This window comes from Eumetopias jubatus, unplaced genomic scaffold (genome assembly GCF_037043125.1).
Source record: "Eumetopias jubatus isolate StellerSeaLion01/CBP00866 unplaced genomic scaffold, mEumJub1_p1.0 scaffold_15, whole genome shotgun sequence".
Lineage (NCBI taxonomy): Eukaryota > Metazoa > Chordata > Mammalia > Carnivora > Otariidae > Eumetopias > Eumetopias jubatus.
Genome location: NW_028274821.1, coordinates 43,394,603 through 43,421,065, shown reverse-complemented (window position 1 = coordinate 43,421,065; position 26,463 = coordinate 43,394,603). Strand labels below are relative to the sequence as shown.

At 33.7% G+C, this 26,463-nt stretch overlaps 1 protein-coding gene and 1 pseudogene across 2 annotated transcripts in view; both read right to left on the bottom strand.

Annotated features, from left to right (window-relative positions):
• CNTLN (centlein) overlaps positions 1 to 26,463 on the bottom strand; it is a 298,123-nt gene that overhangs the window by 82,581 nt on the left and 189,079 nt on the right. For both annotated transcript variants that reach the window (XM_028107236.2, XM_028107237.2), the window contains exons 13-15: positions 11,683 to 11,783; positions 5,658 to 5,746; positions 312 to 847 (exon numbers count right to left, since the gene is read on the bottom strand). In XM_028107236.2, the coding sequence (XP_027963037.1) occupies positions 312 to 847; positions 5,658 to 5,746; positions 11,683 to 11,783 (726 nt within the window). The remainder of the gene's footprint in view (positions 1 to 311; positions 848 to 5,657; positions 5,747 to 11,682; positions 11,784 to 26,463) is intronic.
• Positions 18,052 to 26,080, bottom strand: LOC114212419 (protein FAM217A pseudogene; annotated as a pseudogene).

Genomic DNA, 26,463 nt, shown 5'->3' with positions numbered 1-26,463 from the left:
TTAAATCAACCTGCCAAACTGTCAATTTCAAGCCTCATGACTGCATGAAAATAGCATCACTGGAAGAAATCAAGCATTGCCTTCTTTTGGGTTTCCTGGCACCTATTCAAATACTCATGCAGTTGTGGCTAATTTTGCATGCAAATTTCAGTCAATAAGCTCAGAACAAGACCTCCCAAGATATTTCAAAGGATCTGACAGTATTTTTTCTGAATACCAAATCGACAGTAGTTGAAATTCAATCTCTATTTGCTGGTGCTTTACATATGCACAGTGTCCCCACCACAGAGCTAAGTTAATGAGAGCCTTACCTGCTTTCACTCACATCCTCCCAGCCGTCCTTGCTGAGGTTCTCAAACACATTGCTCATAACCTTGATGGAATGATTGAGAACAGTGTGGTAACGACCCACAGAGCACTTTTTCTTTGCGGCTTTAAATTTAACCTTGGTCGTGGTTGTCTTACAATCGTATTGTCCAGCTCTTACTTCCGTAATGGCCATCTCAGGTTTAGCTTTGTCTGCAGAATGCTGCGATTTCTCCACTGAATTCATCTGTTCTTCATTTTCATTTCTCAACCCATTAGCTTCTGCCACTTGTCTCCTTAGGGAAGTGACTTCTCTCTCCAGCTCACTGATTTTTACCTGAAGTTCAGCTTTATCTCTCTCTACTTCTTTGCTCCCCCTTTGTAGCTGTTCTAGCTCTTTTTCTCTGCCCTCTGAATCTTCTTGTTGCTGTTTTAAGAGGGATTTCAGGAAGTCATTTTCTTTCATTAATTTTTTATTCCCTTCTTTTATTTTTCTTGACCCTTTCTCAAAAGATTTTAGCCGATCTTCCAATTCAATGACCTAAACAGAAGAGTTTAATTTATTCTTTTTAAAAGTCCCATAATCTGCTGTATATTTTTTTATCACTTCTCCTTTATGAAAGTAAAGTCACACGTAGCACAAGGACAAAATAAATCTAAAGTACTTAATTTCTAAATAATTCTATGGTGGTGTAGATAAATACATTATAAAATGCAATAATACATCTGTTGAATAAAGGACAGATGGTAAAAGAAGTTAAAATTCTACACAAAGTGATACAGAACTAAGTATGCTAATAAACTTTGCAGAGTTTTCTGAGATAAGTGCTTTGGCTATAGAGTCTATTTATTGTGAAAAATATTTTCAGAGAAAAGCAATTTATACAAAAAGTCTAAAAACAGATACACAGAGAAACTTCATTAATAAAATAACAATTTTCTTCAACATCGAACTATCATATGAAAAAATGATTACCTATATAAAATATACTCTACCAAAGCTGCTTTATTCTAAATTAGAAAAGTGTAACTTTAGTAATCATGAGGTCCTTAGTTTATACAATAAACATTTACTGAAAAAAGCTCTAACAGCTTAAAATTATAATTATTCCAAAATTGTGTTCATTTAATTCAATAAACATTGTCCACATTGCAGGACATAGAAATGAAAACACACAATTTCTGACCTTAAGAAATTTCAAAAACTATTTGGAAAGAAAGGCACTTGCATAAATAAATCTGATAAAGGATAGGATCTAAGTGCCATAAGGCTGGGCAAAAAGGACAGAGCAATTAATTCTAAGCCATGAGTATGAAAATTTCAAGAAGGAGTTAATTTCAACTGAAATCTTGAAAAATAAATAATCACCATTGTTTGGAAAGTACAGTTTACAATTTACAAGATGGTTTCATAAACATGATCTCTTCTGATCATCTCAAAACCATGTGAAGGAAGTAGAGCCAATAATTATCTTCCCAGAGGAGGAAACAGAGGCTCTGAAAACTTAAATAATGCAGAGAGGTAAACATTTCCTGCTTTGAAATGGGATTCAAATTCAAGATTCTGTGCCCCTCACACTGTTCTACAAGCCATATGGGGAAGAGTTACCCCGGTACACATGGAAATGAACAAAGAACTGGGGTCAAGCAAGAAACCTAAATGACTGGAACACTTTATGGACTCATTTTTACTTTTAAAACAATTCTTCAAAGGAGAAACATACTTGATGTATTGACAACCAATAACTTAAAATATTCCAGAAATCTACAAGATGAAACTTACGCATATTCTTATTGCTTTCCAGTTGACTGGACTTAGTTATGGTGGTGAATATCTAAGTTGTTTCCCAAACATAATTTTCAGTCATTTCTGATTTACCTAACCTTCTGCACCCTCTATTCTTCTTGTGAGGTCAACCTCCTGCATTTAATTCAGTAGACTTCACCAATCAGTTACCCTGTTTCAGGACATGGATATTTCCCAACAAAAATATTAAGAATCTCATCTAATTTAAATGTGCGATTCCATAGTATGATATAGTCACCTACTGTTAGACCTATGTCTTTATAGGGCTCACTCTTGACCTGGAATAGAGGTATATGAAAGAGTTTGTACCAGATTATTGCAGACCTCTGTGTATTTTTGCAAGAGAAATTCTATTGTTCCTCTACAGTGCAAATACTTTATTGAAGAGCTGGATAATGTGACAAAAAATAGAGTGTTCAAGAACACATGAACTCTGACTGAAAACCGTTTACTTTTTCAAAATCATTCTATGCCAAATTTTATTCTCTATTTAGTAAAAAATACTACAAAATAAGGAATATCACTTTTTTACAATCTCCTCAGTTTCTTAGTGGTTTTAATCACTGCAAACAACAGTATACTTTTCATATATATATTTTAAAATATTTTTGCATGTTAGATTCCATGATGGAGTAAGTAGAATAGACTGTATTTTTTAAAATTTATTTTGTGCAAATAAGCAATTACACCTCTTTCTTTTAAATTAATTTTGACAGTGGTGATATAAAAATATTAAGAAACAGTGTGGTCTTGGGGAAATTAAAGTTGGTTCTGGTCTCTATCTTACTTCCGGCTCAAGTTACCTTAACCTGGTAAAACATTTAACTTATTTTAACTTATTTTAAAGTTTCCTCATTTGTGAAATGGGAACAGTCTTGCAGATTATTATTATTAAATATGATCATATACCACAGTTCCTGGTAGACAGTCAGGTCTAAACAGTTTATCATCACGATCACCATCATCATTATTGTCTCTATTATTATTAATCACAACAGCTACTTAATAAAATTACTTGAGATGGAATAGAATTACTTGCACTAAATACTGCTGAATTAGCCATTAAATCAACATGTTATGAACAAATGTAACAAACATCTTGAATATGAGATTTCAATTCTGGAAATTAGCATTATCTTTTTCTTTTGACTAAAATCCATTTAAGTTTGGGTGCAACTCATGGAAATTTTATGTACCACTGGAAAAATGCCTTTTTAAAGTCATTTTACATTTAAAATGTTTAAGTCTGTTAACTGCCTAATGTGAACCCATGTTTAATCATAAAAACTGGTCAAAATTATTTGCATTTAAGTTTAAAAATGGAGGACAAATAACAAAACAGACACTACTTTTTTTTTTTAAGATTTTATTTATTTATTGGAGAGAGAGAGAGCAAGCGAGCACAGAGGGAGAGTGACAGGGAGAAACAGACTCCCCGCTGAGCAGAGAACAGGATTCTGGGCTCAATCCCAGGACCCTGAGATCATGACCTGAACTGAATGCAGATGCTCAACCGACTGAGCCACCCAGGCACCCCCAGAGACACTACTTCTAAAGACTTGAGAAAAGGAAAGCCCATAGCATATATTAAAATGTCATTCAAGGTATACTCTTAAAAATTACTATTAAACTGATGTTAAGCCTCCAGAAACAAAAAGGGAAATTTCAATATATATTTGAGAAGGAAAGTCTAGGGATTTGTTAAAGGCATTTGGTTTGTCTGTAAATCAACTCAAGTGCATACTTTTCCTCCAGTACTGATCATTTAAATAATTTACCAAAAAAGATGACTCCTTTCAAAATTGAAATAAAACACCTGACTTTGTAAAGTGTAATACTCTGCTAGGGCTGCCATAAGAAAATACCACAGAGTGGGTAGTTTAAACCCCAACAATCTCATTTTAACTTAATGAACTCTTTGAAGACCTCATCTCCAAATACAGTCACATTCTGAGATACTGGGAATTAGGACTTTGGCATAATAAATTTGGGTGGGGGGGATTCAATTCATGCCATAACAGTGAGAAATGCTGATCCATTAAAAAAATAATTTTATGTGTTTTATTTCTACTATGTAAACAAATACTGTTTTCATGCTGTTGCTATCTTTTAAACCTATTTTGAATGAGTTTTACAATACATCCTTTTAAAATCAGGAAACCCAACTAAAAAAGGTTAAATCATGACTCGTCCAACTGCACTTGACGAGTGACAAATTAGTTATGGTCCAATGCAAATAATTCCTCTTGGCTTTTCAGGACTTAAAATGGATTTCTGGATCCACTATGGTAGTAGCCATTTATGGCAGCTGGAATGAAAGAATGGATTTCTTTAGGGTTTCTACCCTAAGAACGTAGTAGGTAGTAGGACAGTATATATATATATATATATATATATATATATATATGGCCATAGAGAAAAAAATTATAGAAACCCCAGCAAACAAAAATATTGCTCTGAATCAAAGAAGATAAGCTAGTGCAAACTGTTTGACATTCCAGCTGATAATGCATGTATTATTTCAATTACTCATTTTACCTTAAGATAAAGGAATGTGAGCATTTCTTGTTCTGTATGTTATTGTGTTAACCTGATATGTGTTTTTCAGTAGTAATGAGATGACAGCCTTTGTTACTTGACATATGGCAAGTGTTAGAAGTAGAAGTGATCACATCATCTGTTGTAAGTCACTAGATTTCCTATAAGTCAAGTCACAGATGTGAGAAATATAAGTAGCCATATTAATATTTTTGTTTATATATTTGTGTATTTCCAGGTTTATCTAAGTATCCAGTGTAGCAAATGACAACCAGTCATAGGATATACCTTAAAAAATATTTTCTTTATAAGAATAACAAGTGCTAAAATGCAACCAAGCCAACTTAATGGATCATGGTAAGAATGTATTTATATATAAAAATATGAATTAAGTAAAATTATAAAGACAGATGTTAATATTTTTAAAGAAATTTTATTATTAATTATAGGCATGATGTAAAGTGACTGCAGGGTTTATATGAGTGGTTCTGTTAAAACAGGGAGAGCGATCCTAAATTATATGGGCATAAATTTCTATCTAAAATGAGATGAGTCATGTATATTTTTATTAAATTATAAACATATTACCATTTTACTTCACTGAAGCTAAAACTATGCTCAATTTTAATAGTTCACATATTGCAAATCTATATGCTTTTTGAAGTATAAGAGTCTCATCATGTCCCATTTTAAAGTTAAACTGCTAAGTTATAACTAATAAGCACATACAGTATAAATTTTTATAATTTCCATTGTCATGCTCTTCATTTCATCTTGAAGATATTTTTAATCTATGTCAACAGAAGCACAAGTGTTTCCACATTTATTTCACTAACACTGATTTTTTTTTTTAACCCATTTTGGCAAGCGAATGATTTTGAATTATGAATTTAAATTAAGGATTCACACAAGGTTTAAGTTCATGAGCCCTCGTTTTAAAATATAATCCTTTATGTTAAAATTCAGATTTAACTTCCTCAGCTCAATATCTTAAAGATTAGACTACCTTCTGCAATGTCTGCTCCGACATTTCTTTCCCATTCTTCTCTGGAGTACTCTTGACCCCATCATCTTCACCGCATCTACACAGTTGTTCTGGGAGAGAATAAATAACGTATTATGGTACCTCATATACTACTGAAACATTGGCCTGTCATTTTAAGGAGAAGGGTTCTCAGTTTCTCAACTGTGAATAATCTAGTCTGTTTTACTGTCGAGTATTTGGCTGGGAACTAAATGGTGACCTTTTCCAAGATTTTCAATCACATAATTATGTACCTTTGTAGTGTCTTTTTTTTTTTTTTCCAGTGTAAGATTTTCAAAGGTACAACAGATCTTCAGGTTAACAATGCTATACTTTTATTCCTATATTCATTCTTTTGTAGACTATTCCCCCTTTGCCTTAAAAGCAGAATTCGCAGCCTTCTTATCTATTCGGCCACTACTAGTTTTGTTCTCTGGATCTTGTTCCCTGCCAGGAGGATCAGAGTGATTGCTGAACAAAGCAAACACTAACGGAATTAGGGTGGATTCAAACTTTAATAGCCCCTACCACCACTTTTTTTCAGGTAAAAGATCATGTACTGGGCAGAGTAAACCATAAAAATCACATTTCCAGAAAAACTGTCACTTTATAACACATAGAAACCCAGGTAACAGGTGAAATTGTTTCTACAAAAATTCCTATACTGACCATGCCTGTGACTACCAAAACCTTTTCAACCAAGCAAAAATGTACAAGCAATGTATCAAAATTAAAGGGAAAAAAAAAAACCAATAAAATTTCATTTAATACTAGTAAAATTTAAATACATTAAGCTTATAAATAAATGTTTTCTAATCAAATAAATTATTGTGACAAATTTAATATTTTCTTTCTGAATTATTTTTAGGAGACAACATTTCTTAAAGAATCAAAAGAAGGGCAAAAAAGAATACATAAAGCTAAAAGGATACATATCTGTGTTAGACTGAGGTGATTTTGCTTTAAAGTATGCTTGGCTGCTGTAGGTCAGTGTAAAACTTTGATTTATCAACAAAGGAAAAAGAAAACAATATTATTCTCTGTAGAGTAGAAATCTCTTGGTATAAACAGTGACTAACAAGTTTGTTAGAGTGAATTAGGCATTTCTTTTGTCTTTGAAACATGACATATCCAATTAAAACTTCTGTACTCATGAAATAAATAGAACACTATCCTAAGGATAATAAAAGCTAAAATAGGTAGAATTTGCCACCTGGGGAATAGGTACCTTTACCTTGGTAATAATCTATTGGTTCCCAAGTTTCTTTTTCTAGTCCCCTAACACCATGGTGCTGAATTCATTTACAACACTCTTTCAGCAATATAGAAATAATATGCAAATACAATTCAGCTGTTCAAGTCATTTAAATATCTGCTACCATTCTAAGTGAAATGTTTACTCTTAAAAATAAGAAGAAAATATTTCTCTGCTCAAAGAGCACGGAATGCTAAAAGGAGCAAAATAATTCCAATAAAATAAATGCCGAAGACTGATTTAAAAATGAATTTGATTGCTGATTTGTGTTCCTGGGTGTGTACAAAGTCCACTGGTGGACGGGTTGACCGTGTCCCCCTGTGGTTTTCTGTTGAAAACTTTAGTTTCTCACCTTCACAGGTTTTAATAAAGAATAAAGCTAGGCCCAAGTGGTGGAGGGGAACAAGGAACCCACTCTGCCCCTTGATTCTTCTCCCATTCAAGGATCTCAGGATTTGAGAAATGAACCAAGAGGACCTAGTTAGAAATAGGCAGTTCTATTTTTGTCCTATGCTGGATGTGTGAGCACATGATTCACCTTGTTGGAGATTTATTTTTAATGTTTTAGTTTTAAATGCCTTACTTTTATTTTTACTATAAAAATTCACTGTGATTTATAATCTTTCCCAGGAGTTTCTTCCCTGTCCACTTTTTAACTTTTAACACTGCTTATTTACAATTGTTTACACTTATCCTTCCTTCTGTGTTTTTCTTTTCTCTTAATTCTCTTAAGATTACAAAAACAAATTAAATTCTTCTGCAACTTGCTTCCTTCCTGGTAGATTCTTTTAGCTATTTTCTCAAGTTATTTTTAAAAATCTATTGTCATTATGAGGGGTTGCAGGATATGCCACCCGAAAATATGATGCTTTGGTATACTAATTATTTTGAGCAGTAGGTACCTGAAAAACAGCAAATGCTTTTGGTTTATACTTTGATATCACACTATGGTAGATTATTAGTCAGCAAATGCTTACTCCATTCTCCTCTACCTTCAAGGGTGGAGTATAGATCCCCACTCCACTGATGTTGAGCTTGGCCATCTGAGTTGCTTTGACCAAAGGAATGTAGGTATAGATAAAGTGTGCCTGTTATAAACCTAAAACAGGTATTTCTCCTCTTCCCATGGAAATTTCCAGTATCTGCTTTGAAAAGAGTATGCCCAGATAGTCACTGCCTCTTTCACCCTGGGCCTGGGCCTGGGCCCGAGACATGTGGAATCATATGAGCCCAATATGTTCCAGACAAACAACAGAACTACAGCCTGAAGCACATTTGCTCCAGCTGATCTGCAGAAACCATCAACAAAAAAATAATGTGTATTATTGCAAGTCCTTGAAATTTTGTGGTTGTTTATACGGTAGCAAAAGCCGTCAGGGACAGAAGTTGATAACGATAGGTGAATGCTGCTATAATAAAAACCTAAATTATGTGGCATTGATTTTGGGACCGGGTGGTGGGTGCCAAAGAATGTTCCAGGAGCTGAGAAAATGGTGACCCATGTTATGTAGTGGCAAACTGCCATCTGACATAACATGGAAGACAAAAAATGCAGCTGATAAATTTGTAACAATGAGTGAGGAAGTTCCAGTGTAGAGTGAGTTGATTGTTACTGGCTGCTACTGACTAGGTTCTAGAGGAAAAACTGAGCTCAGAAAGGAGCAGCCACAGGCATATGGAAGTACATATGTTCCAGTACTTTCAGGGTTGGAAATGAAAGTGTTTCTCACCATATCAAAGGAGCAACCACTGACACTCTGGCAGGAAGGGCCAAATCCAAGATATTGACATTAAGACCTGGCCACTGGGTGTGACTGTCATGCCTGTTCCTAACAATCTCTGAAAGTAATGTGATGCTTAGTAGATACTTTCAGCTGGACAAAAGGACTTCTAGAAAATTTAAGGGTGAGGGCCTAACAAGTCTGAAATATACCCCAACCCTCCACAGAAACTCATACAGATAAGACATATGAATCGGTGCCAGCTGTATTTGATAAAATGACTTATTTTAGCCAAAGAAAGTAGATAGAAGTTACGATACACCAGTTTCAAATCTAGGCTTAAGAGGCTCTGTATGTTTATACTTGTCCCTTTGTAGCCAAGAAATAGACACATGGAGCTGAAGTAAACTCTACTTGTAGCCTGAAAAAGAGCTGGACCAGATGACCCACAACAAGGAGAACTGCTTCAGCCAATCCACATACCCGCATACAAAAAGAAAAAAGAAATATGCTTGCTGTTGTTTGTGAGTTTTCACATTTGTTTTGCTCTTTTATTAATAAACAGGCCTTCAGCTTTCAATGAAGAATACCATAAACAGTGTTTTTATGAACACACTCATGCATTTGTGGTAAAAATTGAGGATTCTTACTCCAAACTTAATCCTATCATTGATTTTTCAGGCCTGATCATAGGTATTACATGCTTTACCTGGCATGCCCCATGAGGGAAAGCTGTCCTCCCCAACCAGACCTGGTACATGGCCAATGGACTGGGGTCCCCGAAGGCAGTTATAGTCAAGGGCTCAGGATCCCCCTGGCTGGGGGGGGGGGGGAAAGTAACCAAACATAAAGACAACTGATATCCTTGAATTAAAGTATAAAAAAAAAAGGAATATGCAAAAATACATTTCCTTGTAACACAGGAAGATCTTAATTGACAAATAACAAATTACATGGATAATCCAAAATATGATTTAGAACATACTATATCAAGGCATATTCTATTTAAATTTTGGAACATCAAGTTGAAAAACTAAAAATTAACATAGCAAAAGCAAGTCACATCCAAAGAAAGGAGTGAGGTACGGGGTGGGGGAAGGAAAACCAGACACCTCTCCATAATATATCTTCATAGCAACCTTCCATTCTAAAAACGAGTAGCATCTAGAAAGTTTTGAGGAGAAAAAAAGTGTAAAATGATAAAATTATACCCAGCCAATTTATTCATTGACTAAAAAGACTATTGAAACATATTTTTAAACATCTAAGTTCTTACAAATATAGCTATTTTGATTTCTTCTTGAAAAAAAAAACATAATTTCAGTTATATCTGGCTAACCAAAAAATAAATCAAAATAAAGAACTCATGAATAGAAAGGCTATGACTTTAAAAAATGTGATGAGTACTGAGTCCTTTGTATATAAAAATTAAGACTTTAAAACTGAGGAAATCATTGTTGCAATATATTAAGTTATAGACTTTGATAAAATTAAAAGGTTATTTAATGAACAAGACTCAAGATGTGAGGGAAACAAAATAAAATGTTTTTTTTAAAAAACAACTGTTATTTTCATCTTGAATGGCAAGGAATTAATTTTTAATATGCCCTGAAACTAAAATACATACTTCTAAAAATACAAAGTAGTTCCGTCTTCAATGTTTTTAGAACCTTTCTTTTTAATCTTAGAGGGAAGTTTTAGAAATCAATATTTATTGAAGTAATGAGACAGTTTCCTAAAGTTCAACAGTTCTTTCATGTTTACACCCATTTCTTTTTATTTGGTTGGTGCCAAACAAAATCATATGTAAATATCCTTTTTAAAAATAGCATACATTATGGTTTTCTTTTTCCACAATTTATCTAACTAGGCTTCTTTCTTTATAAGTATTAAGAGGTGTTTGATTTGATAATTATTTAAGATTGAAATTTTGATTTTTAAGTGTTTGTGAATCAGGATGTTTTTCTTTGTCTTTTTTTATTCTTTCTTATTGCTTGAATATTCATAAGTATGTGTAATTTTTCCAGGAACAGTAAAGTTATTATTCTTGAAAAGTAAACCAAGGATAAAATCTTAGAGAACCCCAATAGTTAAGGAATAAATGGAAGGAAGTTCCACTGGAAGAAACAGAAGACAGAGGCAAGCATAGTTAAAACAAAGGAAAACCAATGTTTCAGAAGCCAATGAAGGAGTAAGCTTGAAATATGATATAAATCAGTGGTGTAAAAGAGATGATTTCAAACACTGGCTTTGACAAGTCACCAGTGACCTAACTAAGAGCAACTGGAACAACAACAGTAATTGGGACAATAGGCAGGTGAGTGGTATATGAAAACTTGTTAAGTATAAGTTAATTATTAATTATAAATTGTCAATACCTAAAAAGTACAGTGGTAACAATGATGCTATAGTGAAGTTAAATAAGGAGAAATTCTGTCCTATTAACCTTACTTTTGTCTAATGAGGTATTACAGTATGGATTGAAGTCCTATAGTAAATACAGTTATCTTGATTTTAACAAAGGAATAACCCTTCAATTACAGATACATTCCTTTTACTAAACAGTTTTAGGCTAGTGGTCAGGAAGGTGGCAGATTTGCAGATCTCCAAGTTTCCTTCTAACTCTATGATTTTGATTCCAGGACAATAGATGAGAACTAGATGAGTGCCAGAAAAATGTAATATCAAACAAAAATATAAATGAATTATTGATATTGAGTACAATAACCATATAATTTCTAGAACTTTGAACAAACATAACTAGTAAAACTTTATCGATGAATCGAAAAACAAACATCTTTTCTCCTTATCAAATATCTCTTTAGAATTTTTAATGAATTATAAAGCTGACTTTTAGGTGTTCTATTTGATTTTCTCATGTAAGGTAAAAATGTTAATCACATTACCATTAAGTAAAGCAGTAGAAAGAGGGGGAACAAGGATAAGAGTCTTACAAGAAATTGAAAATAAAACATCAAGAACTAGATTTTAAAATGCCTATAATACATATTTAGTTTCACAAAAAAAGTACCTTCTCTCTTCTCAGCCAAACATGTATTCAATTCTTGTATTGTTCTCTTATCAACAGATATACGTACTTTAAGTTTATCCAATTCTTCTTGAAGAGTCATCCTATGAAAATTAACACAATAAATGATTATTTAAAATGTATAAGTTAAGGAATAATGTAGCAACAGATGAAGGTAGTAAAGATATTTAACAAAATATGAATTAGACAGTAGTAAAATAAAAGAAAAATTTATCACTATTAACAAATCCTAACAATTAAAATTGAATTTTAATGAGAATCTGGGAAGTAAAATGTCCTAAGTGATATTTAAATTTATCTAAGTAAACGTGTTAAATACTTAAAACATAGACTATATGATAAAAAAAAATAATGTATTGAGTTACCCAACCACTTTTTTTCTAAGATTTTATTTTTAAGTAATCTCTACAACCACTGTGGGGCTCGCACTTATAGCCCCAAGATCAAGAGTTACATGCTATACTGACTGCCAGTCAGGCACCCCAACCCAACCACTTCTTAACATACAGATATACCATGTAAAAATCATGATAAAATGTTAATACATATACCGAAAGCAAAAAGAGTACATTTCTAGATGCCAAGAAAAGACAAAGAACCCCTACTAGTAAAATGGAATTGAACTACCACGATGACAGAGTGGCTCAAATACCGCCCATGGAGACCTCAGACCTTCAGACTTGAATGGGGATGGAAGTTTATGCCCTAGGCCCTCCATGGCTGAGAGACAAAACTGGGCTAACTGTGGCAAGATGGGAGACAAAAATTTGCTGAGTTTGACACAAATATTTCAGTTTATCTGGCTGGAGTTTCATTAAAAAGAGGCAAGCCTATATTAACTGGTTTCAAAATCAAGCCATATTCATTTGCAGAGATCTAAAGAATTGACAGTAATGTAAAAACTGGTTCATGGCCAGTGTCCACTGGAGAGTTCAGGCAGACACAATCACCCATTACAGATAGGCTTCCACAACTGAGAGAAGGGATAGGAGAAAGAGCATCACAAAATAAGACTCAAAAGAAGTTAAATTTGCAGGTAAGAATAATTGTATGAATAAGTTCAAAGCCACGAATGAGTCTACATATCACCCCCTGCCCAAAATGAGAGAAGGCACAATAGGGAAATAGAAACAACAGAACAATTCAAAATGAGTTTTTATACAGAGTTTTAAAAATGTTGAAAAAAAGAAAAAAGGGGACAAAACATATTTTTAAAAACATAACAGATTGAAAACTCAACAAATGTGTTAAATAGCCCATAAACAAAGCTAATGAAAACTGGTGAAATTAAAGACAACACTAAGAAATAAAAGGAAGGAAAATAGTAACAATATATAAAGTGCATTTAAATGAGAAGCCCAAAAAGCATCTCAGAAATTATTCAAGGAGAGGGGTGCCTGGGTTGATTTCTGCTCAGGTCATGCTCTCAGGTTGTGAGATCAAGCCCTGTGTAGGGGGTCCACACTGAGCATGAAACCTGCTTGGGATTCTCTCTCCCCCTCCCTGTCTGCTCTTCCCTCCACTTGCGCGCACACTCTCTCCCTTAAATAAATAAATAAAAATTTTTATATAAAATGGCTGAAAACAGAGCTGATGAAAAATGCAAATTAATAGATTAAGAGAGTAAAATTGCAAACAGAGTAAATAAAACTATATTCACAGTTAGAAACAGAGGGAAACTGTAGGACCCCACCGACAAAGAGGCAATCTTAAAAGCAACCATACTGAGAAGAGATGTTACTTACCAACTAAAGAGCTTTGGAGTGACAGAAGACTTCTCACAGCAACAAGAAAGGTGAGAAGAAAAATAAGTAATATCTTCAACGTTCAAAGGTTTACTACTCATAGATCTTAGATGAAAGAACTATTAAAGAATGTATTTTAGGTTGAAAAAAACCCCTCAAAATCAACATAGGAAACAAAATAGTCAGTGATGATGAAAAGACACCTGTAAATATGTACACGGAAGTAAACCAACATTTATCATGTAAAGTAGATATAACAATATCCAAATGAAGGTAGAGACAGAATACGGTAGAACTAAATTTCTGAACAATAAAATGATATAAGATCAAGGAAAGGATCAGAGTTACAGTATTTTAAGAACCCTGTATTGTTGGAGAGGATAAAGGTGCTGATGAACCTTAGTTTGTCAAATAAGTGATGTACAATTTCAAGAAAAAGCATTTAAAGAATGGAAAACAAATTAAAATTTACAAATCAGAAGAGGTCAAAAAAAAGAAATTAACAAAATGTACTCAATCTAAGGCAAGAGAAAGATTTTTTTTTTAAAGATTTTATTTATTTATTTGACAGAGACGAGATAGCGAGAGCGCGAACACAAGCAGGGGGAGAGGGAGAGGGAGAAGCAGGCTTCCCGCCGAGCAGGGAGCCCGATGCAGGGCTCGATCCCAGGACCCCGAAGGCAGACGCTTAGTGACTGAACCACCCAGGCGTCCAAGAGAAGGATTTTTTTAAAGGAGCATAAAAAATAAAATATACAATAAGAAAAAAACAATATTAAAGATAGATGGTCATTACATAATGATCAAAGGAATGATTTACTAGGAAGATACAGCAGCTCTAAACTGTTACGTATTCAACAATATAAAAAATATATATTTTATAATATATTTTACTTTATAAAAATTATTCAATTATACATTTATATATTAAGATATATTTTATATTTATACTTTATATAAATATTAAAAAACAAGTAGTCTCTGCTTTTCCTCACTCAGATTATTTCTTGAAAAACTGATATTTATAGTTTGATGTGTATACTTGTATTTTTTAATATAAACATAAATACACATACATAAGGATCTAAAAAATTAGGATTCTATGATTATATCTGCAGTTTCTCAGATAGGTTACAGATTGATGGGAGGAGCAAACACACACGCACACACATACACCCATCCACAGAGCAATTAAGTTTGGATTAGGTTACTGCTTTGTTTAGCTAAGAACATGGAACATTCTGAAATGAGATGGCCCCAACAAAGAGAAAAACAGAGGTGGCTCTTCTCAACTTAGTTTTCCTTGGCTTTCAGATCACTAACGTAGCAGAACACAGGGCTACGATTGCTGGAAATGTTATTTCTTGCTTATTTAGAGGCATTTTATACTTACAGTTTGTTTTGTTTTGTTTTGTTTTATCTTGAAAGAACTTGTAATAAGTATATATAAATATTAGGGACCAACTGTTCTTGAGTCAAACTGAGCACCAACAAACCACATCCTAACAGATGTGTGGAGGAGGGGCTGTCAGAGTGGACACCCTTGAGCAGGATGAACATTGGCTATCACTGACTGATTTACTGCCCACCTATTCTGATGTTTCTGACACTCTGAAGGACCACAATTCAAAATCTACTTTTTACTGGACAAATTATATGAAATGACTGTATTCAGATGCTGGACAACAGGCAGCAGAGAACTGTGATCCCTCAGAGAAAGGAAATTAACAAAGAGGGCCCTAATGATGGTCCAGATTTCTGCCAGGAGCCACTCTCCAGACCATGATACAGGGAGAGGCGTCCCAAGAAAAACATGATGGCCTCTCTGAGATGAAGAAAAGAGATGAGTTTGGTAAGACTGAAATGATGGAATTTGTCACAAAAAGTTCCCAGAGGAGGGATCTATAAAAAGAAATAGCTACAGAAATCTGCATAAGAATTCTTTTGAGTCTATGGTTAAATACTTTGTTGCATATACATAGGACCAAATTCAACAAGGCAGGCAGAGAACAACTGGAGCCCATAAAGGAACTATTCCCAGAGTTTACACAGGATTGGGAGACCTTGAATTCTGACCGGTGTGAGAGGAGAATCTTTGTTGATTACCAGGAACTTCAATAAGGAATCCAAAAAAGTCATCTAATGAGTAGGGATAAACAAGTCTTTTGAAACCTGTACTGACAGTGTTTTTAAAAACGTGGAAATGGTTTAAACTGAGATTTTAAACACACCTGTCTTAGCAATCAATAGAGAAAGTGAATGGAAAACAGGACACAGAATATTTGAAAAGCACTATGAAAAAAACTTGACCTAATAGACATTTATAAAACATTCCACACAATAACAGTTCTCAAGTGCCATGGAGCTTTCACTAAGATAAAACCACAGGCTGGACAATAAAACAATTCTCAGCAAAATTAAAAAGATCTAAATCATGAGAAGTATCTTCGGTGCCCAGAATATAATTAAATTAGAAATCAATACCAGAATGATGTCTGAGAAATCCCCAACTTAAAACTTTCAAACCTTTTTCTCTAGATATAGATTCCAAGAGGAATTAAAAAATAGTTTGAATTACAAAAAATTAAAGCAACACATTTCAAAATGTGAGGGGCTAACAAAGTGCTTACATTGGAAAGAAAAAAGATCTACTATGAAGCTCCCAATTACAGAAACTAGAAAAAGAAGACAAATTGAGTAGAGCACCTTTTCATATGTGCAATGGCCATTTGGATGTGCTCTTTTATGATATATCTATTCAAGTGTTTTGCTCATTCTTCTACTGGGTTGACTGTCCTTTACTTAATTATTCATAGGAATTCTTCAGATATTCAGGATGCTAGTCCTCTGGTGGACACATATACTGCAAATATCTTTTTTCACTCTGAATGTTGCCTTTTAAGTCATTTAATAATATCTTTCCATAAACAAAGGCTCTTGGTTTTAATATAGCCCAGTTTATCAATTTTTAGTTTATATTTAATCTGTTTTAAGAAACCTTTGCCTAATAGATATTCTATTAAAATAGATATTCTATTAGGCAAAGAGATATTCTCCTGTTTTCATCTAGAAGCTCTATTACTTAACATGGGGCGCCTGATGGCTCAGTTGGTTAAGTGTCCAATTCTCCATTTTGACTCAGGTCATGATCTCAGGATTGTGAGATCAAGCCCCACATCGGGCCCTGCGATGGATGTGGAGCCTACTTAAGATTCTCTCTCTCCCTCTGTCCCTCCCCACCAAAAATAAAAAATAAAATAAATAAAAGGTCCATTACTTAACCCTTCACACTCAGACCTGTAGTCATCTAGAATTGATTTTTGTGTACGGTTTGAGAATATGGTGTATTCCACTAATTAAAATAGTTTTCTTTTAAATTGAAGTGCTTGGAACTTTTAGCTATACAGTTATATTACCTTTTTGTTTCCCATTTTTCATAATTATAGACAATGCTATAGTGAACATATGTGCCTATATGTAAGATCTCTTTAGTGTTTTCATCTAGAAGTGGCTTTACTGGGTCTTTGAGTACATACTTAAGAAAACAGAAAGAATATTTCAAATGTAAGAAAAATATGGAGAGTAATATCACCAACATTAATGTGCCAAACATTTGGGTTTAAAAATATTAACATTATGCCATATTTAATTCAAAGCTTTTATTTTTGTGAAAAAAAATACAAATGTTCTGTAAATAATATTATCGCTTACAGTATTCCACCTTTCTTCCCTCCCCAGAAATAACCAGTTTCTTTAATTTGGTGTGTATATTTCCGTTTTGTGTTTTAATACTGTATGTGTGTGTGTAGTTATATATGACTATTATTGTGGATACATATGTATGTATGTGCACACACACATGTATCTACAAAAATATAGTACTATTATGTGATTTAAAATTTTATATTTTAGAGAACATATACTATGATATATACTATGATATATATGATATGCTATTATTCAATTTCCTTCTTTTAACTCAACTTTTGCTTTTGAGGCATTTCCATTTTGATAAATATAGATCCAATTTATTCATGTCAAATGTAGTATAGTATCACATTATATTAATATATTACCATGCACTTTTATCAGCTACTAACGGGCATTTACATTGCTTCTAATTCTTCAATATTACAAAAATACTGCAATACCCTATGCATGTATGCCAGTTCACTTATTTAAAAAGGTCCTAAAAATCGATTTCAGGGTGAAATTTTTGTCTTAGGGTTTTTTTTTCTTTCCCCATTGTAGCATTTATTAATGATGGACTTGTACTGGGAAACAATCACAACAAAAGAATAATCTTTTGAATTGAATAGTTTACTAAGTGAAACATTCCTTTGAAACATAACATACAAGAGATTGTCAAATATGTCAGTATGGAAGCCCTTGGATTTATATATAGACTTCTCAGCAGTGATTTGTATAAGTTCTAGTCCATTTCACATCAAGTTACTGGTGTGTGTGTGTGTGTGTGTGTGTGTGTGTGTTTAAAATACCTGCATCTTGGAACTGATGAGTCATATTTTAGCCAGGCATCTTGGAAATAGATTTGCTCACACTGAGATTATGAAGGAAAAGTTATGGTTGGTCATTGGGTGAACACTTACCCTTCTTTAACTTTAAAGGAAGGTGATAAACACTTTAGCTTCTGAATACAGAATGTCTATTCAAACTATGGTTTTTTGGTAAAATTTATTTTTGGTCCTTGCTGCCTTAATTTCTTCTCTCTGATTTTCAGGAAAAGACAGAGGTACAGGTACCACTGGTATTGGAGACCTTGATGGCAGATGTCTTGTTGAGACAATTTTAACCAGTGATTGAGTTGTTTGGGAAGTAGTAGGCTTGGTTGAGGGTTCTTGGTGTGGATATAAAACAGAGCTTTTGGGATTCCTAAAGTTATCATAATTGCAATCAATTGTTTGGTGGTGGATGAACTTTTTAGAGATGGTGGTCTAGAATTCCATTTGTATTTATATGCCGGCATTGCTCTAATTACATTTTGAAGCATTTTGTTCAAGTTTGCAAGATCCAGAATTGCTTTCTCTTTTTTCATGACTTCCATCTACACAAGCTGTCTGAAGACTCAAAAGAATCCAAAAGTTTTGGCTGTCTCACTTTGGGTATAGTTTTGGAGGAAGAGGGTCGTTCAGTAGCTGCTGGAGTACAGGAAGTAGTTTGTATGGCCTCTCTTTTTGTATAGTCATATGTTGCAATCTTAACATTTCCAGTAAACGAGTTATCAAATGTTCAGGAGAGCTTTCTGGAAGTTCCACTGTTGCTTTCCAATTTTCAGATTTTGAGAGGGCTAATTTGTGCAAGTCCAGAGTATTGAAGGGAGAAGGGAGAAAATCAGGATATGTAAATACTTCATTTGGTTCCTCTGTGACAGATTCCTCAACATTTTCTATTGTTTCTGGCTTTAAGTTTAGTCTATCTTTCTATAATAGCTGAGCAAACTATCATTTGCTTTTTCATTTTCTGATAAATCACTTTCATCTGTTAGGTTTTCTTCCACACTGCTGTTTGCTTATTTCAGATTCCAATTTGTAGCAGATCAAGTTTGACCACTATTATTTTTTCACACTTTAAATGAATGAATATAAGGCTCATTTCTGTCCTTTTAAAAAGCCTTCGTCAGCACAGGGCCAGCAGACTGACTTATTTCACTTAGTATACTACTCTCTAGTATCACATCATTGCAAATGGCAAAATTTCATTCTCTTTTACAGCTGAGTAATATTCCATTATCTATATATACACCACACCTTCTTTATCAATTCATCTATTGATGGACACTTGGGTTGCTTCCATATCTTGGCTATTGTAAATAATGCTGCAATAAACATAGGGGGCATGTATCCATTTGAATTAGTGTTTTTGTATTTTTTGGATAAATATCCAATAGTGGGATTAATGGATCACAAGGTAATTCTATTTTTAACTTTTTGAGGAACCCCCATACTGTTTTCCACAGTGACTGCACCAGTTTACATTCCCACCAACAGTGCACGAGGGTTCCTTTTTCTCCACATTCTCACCAACACTCGTTGTCTCTTGTGCTTTTGATTTTAGCCATTCTGACAGGTGTGAGGTGATATCTCATTGTAGTGTTGCTTTGCATTTCCCTGATGATGAGTGTTGTTGAGCATCTTTTCATGGGTCTTCTGGCCATCTTCTCTGGAGAAATGTCTGTTAATATCTTCTGCCCATTTTTTAAGTGGGTTGTATTTTGGGTGTTGAACTGTATCAGTTCTTTACATATTTTGGATACTATTGGATAGGTCATTTGCAAATATCTTCTCCCATTCAGTTAAGTTGCCTTTTAGTTTTTAGTTGTGTTGATTGTTTCCTTTGCTGTGAAGAAGCTTTTCATTTTGATGTAGTCCCAGTAGTATTTTTTCTTCTGTTTCCTTTGCCTCAGGAGACATACCTAGAAAAATGTGCTATGGCTGATGTCAGAGAAATTATTGCTTGTGCTCTTTTCTAGGATTTTTTGGTTTCACATCTCACATTTAAGTCCTTAATCCATTTTGAGTTTATTTTTGTGTATGGTGTGAGAAAGTGGTCCAGTTTCATTCTTTTGCATGTAGCTGTCCAGTTTTCCCAACATCATTTATTGAAGAGACTATCCTTTTTCCATTGAATATTCATTCCACCTTTGTTGAAGATTAATTGACCATATAGCTATGGGTTTATTTCTGGCTTTTCTATTCTGTTCCATTGATTTATAGTATCTACTCTTTTTCTTTTTTTTAAAGTAATCTCTATACCCAACACAAGCCTCAAACTTATGACTCCAAGATCAAGAGTCACAAGCCAGCAGGTGCTCCAATCTATGTGCCTATTTTTGTGCCAGTACCATACTGTTTTGATTACTCCAGCTTTATAATAACTTGCAGTCTGGCATTGTGATACTTCCAGTGTTGTTTTTTAAAGAAAAGATGTTTTAAAATAGACTGTTAGTATGACAAAATACACTTAAAGAAAGTAATTTTACTATCTTTTTTCAGAAAAAAATCAAATGATTATTCACAAAACACTTAAGATATACCATGTAATTCTTTAGGTAAACACTATGTAATTCTTCAAGTTATTTAAAAATTTTTATATATATTGAACCTAAAATATATGAAAACAAATTAAGGCAGCAATTAAATTAAAAATACTTTATGTGTGGTGCTAAGACCTGAGTGTTTGGGTTCCCCTAAAATTCATGTTGAAATTCTAACCTCCAAAGATGATGGTGGTAGGAGGTTGGACCTTTGGGATGTTCTTAGGTCACAGGGGTGAAACCCTCATGATTGGGATTAGTGTCATGAATGGGATTAGAGACCCCACCACAGAGCTCCCTTGCCCCTTCGGTCATACGAGGATAAAACAAGACATATGCAACACAGAAGAAGGCCCTCACCAGACTGTGTTGGCTTCCTGATCTCAGACTTCCAGCCTCCAGAACTGTGAGAAATAAATTTCCATTGCTTATAAGTTACCCAGTCTGTGGTATTTTGTTATAGCAGCCTGAACAGACTAAGACAGATGACCTCAAAAAACAAATGCCATATGTATATGGTCTCAAATATATGAAAACAATTTATCAACATCAAAAGGTAATCTCAAGAGTTAGAAAATAAAACTCCAAAATATGCTTGCCATTTATTTCAGTGAATTATCTCCCAATGATTACAAAATATTTTTTCTTAACTAACATTCTGTACAGTAAAATAAAATGAAAATACAAGAAAAATATAATCACTGAAAGGTGGAAACAACCTAAATATCAGTGGATGAATGGATGAACAAAATGTGGTATGTACATACAACAGAGTATTATTCAGCCTTAAAAGGAAAGAAAATGTGATACATACTACAACATGGAAAAAGTTGGAAGACATGACAAATGAAATAAACCAGACACAAAAAGAAAAATACTGTATGAATTCATTTATATAGGATGCCTAGAATCGGCAAATTCATAAGGACAAAAGGAGAAAAAGACAAGAGCTGAGAGAAGGGGGAATGGGGAGTTATTATTTAATGGGTACAGAGTTTCATTTTGAGAATATGAAAAGTTCTAAATATGGATGGTGGTGATGTTAGGACAACAATGTGAGCATATTTAATGGCACTGAACTCTACACCTAAAAATGGTTACAAAGGTAAATTTCATGTTAAGTAAATTTTACCACAATGAAAAATATATCTCCCCCAATTTAGGTTGATAAAACCACAAACAAAAGTATAAACTACTTCTATAGAGGGAGGGAAAGACAAAGAGGAAAAATGGAAAGAATCAGGGAAAATGGAAACATGGGAAGGCAGAGCAGAGCTTTATCTTCATATCAATCAAAGTCTGTAATTATATATTTGTGTGTTGATTGATTATTATTTGTGTTCTCCAATAAGCTGAAGCCCTGTGAGGCCGGAGCGTGTATGCTCTGCTCAATATTTTACTTCCAGTGTCTAGCGTATTTATTGAAATAACGAGTAAAAGCACAACAATACAAAGGGTCACACAGATTCAGTGCTATGTAACCAATATAAAACTCCATAGTTTAAAAGCCTTTTTTTCCCACATATTATTTACTAGCTATAATAATTTACTTGCTTCTGGGTCCTGGTAGTTTAACAGAATCATGAGTGTATTCTAAAAGCCTATCTAGAGGCCTCAAGTTGCATCACACCTGAAACATTCTTGAGATAGAAAAGAGGAGGAGGAGGGAAGGCTTCGGGGCTCTAACTCAGCAATGAATTAGGTTTCATGCTGATCTTGTTCTAAAACTTCTCACTCTGACTCATGAAGACTTAATAGGTAGAGTTTACTTCCTGTGTCTCCAGTATCAGTGGCTGAATTTCTTGTCTCTGATTTTCAGTTTTAAAGTAAGTGAGATTCAAAACCCATTACCATATTGCCTTGAAATCCATTGCCTTTCAACAGACACTGATAATGTGTACAACCCTTGATTATGCTAATATCCCAGAACTCATATTCTCATTTGCACTTGGCTTATGATAGCCTGTAGTGTTTCATGTTGGACTGGTTTCTCAAGGACGATACATTTAAATTCTTATCTTATTAATTCATCACATTATAACTCTTCCATGTGATCATATAGCCTCTTCTTCAAAGCTATAAAAAATAATATGTGGGACAACTGGATATTCACATGTAAAAGAGGTAAGCTGTACCCCTACTTCACACCAAATTAAAAAAAAAATTAACTAAAAATGGACCAAAGATCTAAATATGAGTTAAAACTACAAAACACGCAGAAGAAAACATGGGGGTAAATCATTAGGACCTTGGATTTCGTGACGGCTACATGGGCATGGCACCAAAAGCATAAGCAATAAAGAAAAAAGAAAAAAATAGAAATTAAACTTCATAAAATTAAAAACTTATGTTCATCAAAGGAAACAATTAAGAAAATAAAAAGATCACCTACAGAATGGGAGAAAATCTTTGCAAATGTCTAGTAACCATTATATGGAAAGAACTCTTATAACTCAAAAACAAAAAGAGAACCCAATTTTTTAAAACAGCAAAGACTTGAATACTTATCCAAAGACACACAAATGGCAAATAAACATATGCAAAGATGCTCATTAGTCATTAAGAAAACACAAATCAATACCACAATGAAATACCACTCACACTCACTAGGATGAGTAATTTAATAAATTTAATAATTTTAAAATATTTTTTAAAAAATAATTTAAAAAAATACTAAGTGTTAACAAGGATGAGGGCAAGTGGAATCTTTGTAGATTGCTGAGGAGAATATAGAATGATGTAGCCACTATTAACACAGTTTGGCAGTCCCTTAATAGGCTTACCATATGACCCAGCAATTCTGCTCACAGGTATAATATCCCAAAGAATTGAAAACAGGTATTCAAAAAAATACTTGTGTATAAATGTTCATAGTGGCACTATTCACAATAGCCTAAAAGTAGAAGCAACCCAAATGGCCATCCATAAATGAATGAATGAATTGTATATACATACAGTGGGCTATTATTTGGCTGTAAAAAGGAATGACATATTGATACATACTACAATGTGGATGACTCTTGAAAATGTTATGCTAAGTGAAAGAAGCCAAATGCAAAAGGTCACATATTGTATGATGCTCTTTATATAAAATATTCAGACTTGGTAAATCCATAGGGATAGAAAGTAGATTAGTAGTTGTGAGGAGCTAGAGGAAGAAGGAAATGGGGAGATTGGGAGTGACTGCTTAGTGGGTATGGGGTCTCTTTTGGAGGTAATGAAAATGCTTTGGATTAGATAAAGATCACAGCTACACAACACTGTAAATACACTAAATGTCACTAAATTGTATGCTTTAAAATAAAACTAATGTGGGGCGCCTAGGTGGTTCAGTCGGTTAAGCTTCCGACTTCTGGTTTTGGCTCAGGTCCTGATCTCAGGGTCATGAGACTGAGTCCTGTGTCGGGCTCTACACTGGTCCCTCTCCCTGCCTCTCTGTCCTCCCCTCAACTGACACGTGCACGCTCCCTCAAATAAAAAAATTAAATCTTAAAATAATAATAATAATAATAAAAGATTCTCTCCTTCCTCTGCCCCTCCCCACTCACACTCTCTTTCTCTCTCTTTAATAAAATAAAATAAAATTGATGTGTAATTCATACAAAGCTGATGGTTATCCAAAAATACATTTGTTTGTAAAATATGTCAAGATTTAGCTGACATTTTTTTTTGAGAATTTTATTTCCAACTCATGTTATCCTAAAATCCTCATTTCTACATATGGAAAAATAATATTTGTGCTTAGGAAAACAGGGAGTCTTGATTTGCCAAAGAAAAAAAATAACTGAACTTCCTACCATAAGATTTTGATTTTAGCTTCTTAAAAATTATTACTTGAATTTTATAAAATATTCTTTGAAATCATAGCCTGCATATATTTAACATTTAACCTAAGAAAGAAGAAAGTATTCCATTCTGGGCAATGCTACTGACCTATAGCTTGTCTACTTTTTATCATTAAGGAAAAAAGACCAAAAGATCATTGAATTGAGGAAGACTTTAGTTATGATATATTGTGTTAAAATTCCCTGCTTCTATAAAATAAAATTGAATTTTTAAATTATGAATTCTAAACCCCTTTACAATTGACCCCAACTCTAACTACCTTCATTAACAAATTCATCAAACAGGATTCTCAGCATGAAGTAGGAAAAGCATCAGTAATTCTTCGCAAATATTTTGTAGTCTCATACTGATTTTCAGGTAAGAAACAAAAGTGAAACAGAAATGAAAAGAAGGGGGCCAAGATGTTCAATTGTTCTATATAAAGAATTTAGTTTTTATTTTGAGAGCAAGGGAAAAATGGTAAAGATTTTTAAACAGGGGAGAGATATGTTCATATATGTATTTTAAAATATCACTCTGTAGCATTAGGGGGAAAATGGATTCAAGGGGATAAGAATGGATATAGGGAGATATTTATGAGTTTATTCTACCTGAGGAAGAAAGATATGATGGTAGTTTGGATAAGGACATTGATAGTAAGAATGGAAAGAAACAGACATATTTTAGAGATATTTGTGATATGGAATCATTAAGACTATTGTAAGGAGGTAAGTAAGATACAGGGAGTAATCAGTTATAACCCTCTAGGGTTCTGGTTTGGGCAAATGGACAAATCATAATGCCATTTTCCCTGTGTTATGCCACTATTTCCTTATTACTGCTCTTATCACACTTTTGCTTGTTTTCCCTGCTAAGCTATATGAGGTCCTGATTAAAAAAAAAAAAAGAAAGGTGGCATATTCTTTCTCCGTGTTTACCTGTACTTAGCAGAGGGCTCAGATGCAGCATTTTTTATAGGCTATGCATTGGTATAAAAAGAACAAAATTACCACCCACTGCAAGTTCCTTATTTAGCCAAAGATACAGATAAACATGCAATGAATGTCAGCCACACCTTCCCTTGACTTCATGGGTTTCTAGCAAGGACATGCTGGATTTTAAGAAAAGCTTAATATGCTGTGGCACCTGAGTCTCTTTTTATGATTTTATATCACTATTGAGAAATAATGTACACAAATATTTTTATACTAATGTTTTTATTTAGGAAAATGTTAATTTGTTCACTTAGGAGAATGTTAACATGACTTTGTTGGTTCATAAATCTAACTTAATGATGGTAAGGCAACATCCTCAACTAAGTGGAAAAGCTGAGTAAGCCTGGCCTTTCTGAAAGCTTTCCTTGCCTCTTACTATCTAGCATCCCAAAGAATGGTTTTACCTCATTGGCACATGGCAGATGGCCCTAAAATAAATCTCATTAGAGTTTGAAATTATTCTTCTTCAATACACCACTGTATATTCAGTCCCTAGCTTCATGCCTGGCTCTGAACTATACTGTTTAAATAGTGAATGAAGGAAAAAATATATGAATATTTGTTAGATAAATACTAAGTGAACAAGCCAATTCATTAGTTCATAGATTGTGAAGTTCTTGGTCTTTTGTTAAAACATCACTGATAAAATAAGTAGATATATTGTGTAAGTCTATCTGAATTATTATAGGAACTATACTCCATGCAAATTTCTCAAGTCCTCACATTCTCACATACTACAGCAGCAACATACTTCTGACCATACTCGACGGAAGAAAACACCATTGTATAGGTTGGTGGTAGCATCATTTCCTTTAACATATTTTATAAACTGACTTAGAATTGCCACACAATTTTTTATTAGGATCTTGAAAAGTTAACTCAACATTAATGATTGCATTTGGAAGTACTATTCAAATTTGGTTTAAAGTGGTTTTAGTTCATCTTCTTTTATATATTCTACCCTTTTAAAAAAATTTAAATTCAATTAGCCAACATATAGTAAGTACATCATTAGTTTCCAATGTAGTGTTCAGTGATTCATTAGTTGCATATAACATCCAGTGCTCATCACATCACGTGCCCTCCTTAATGCCTATCACCCAGTTACCCCATCTCCCCAACCACCTCCCCTTCCACAACCCTC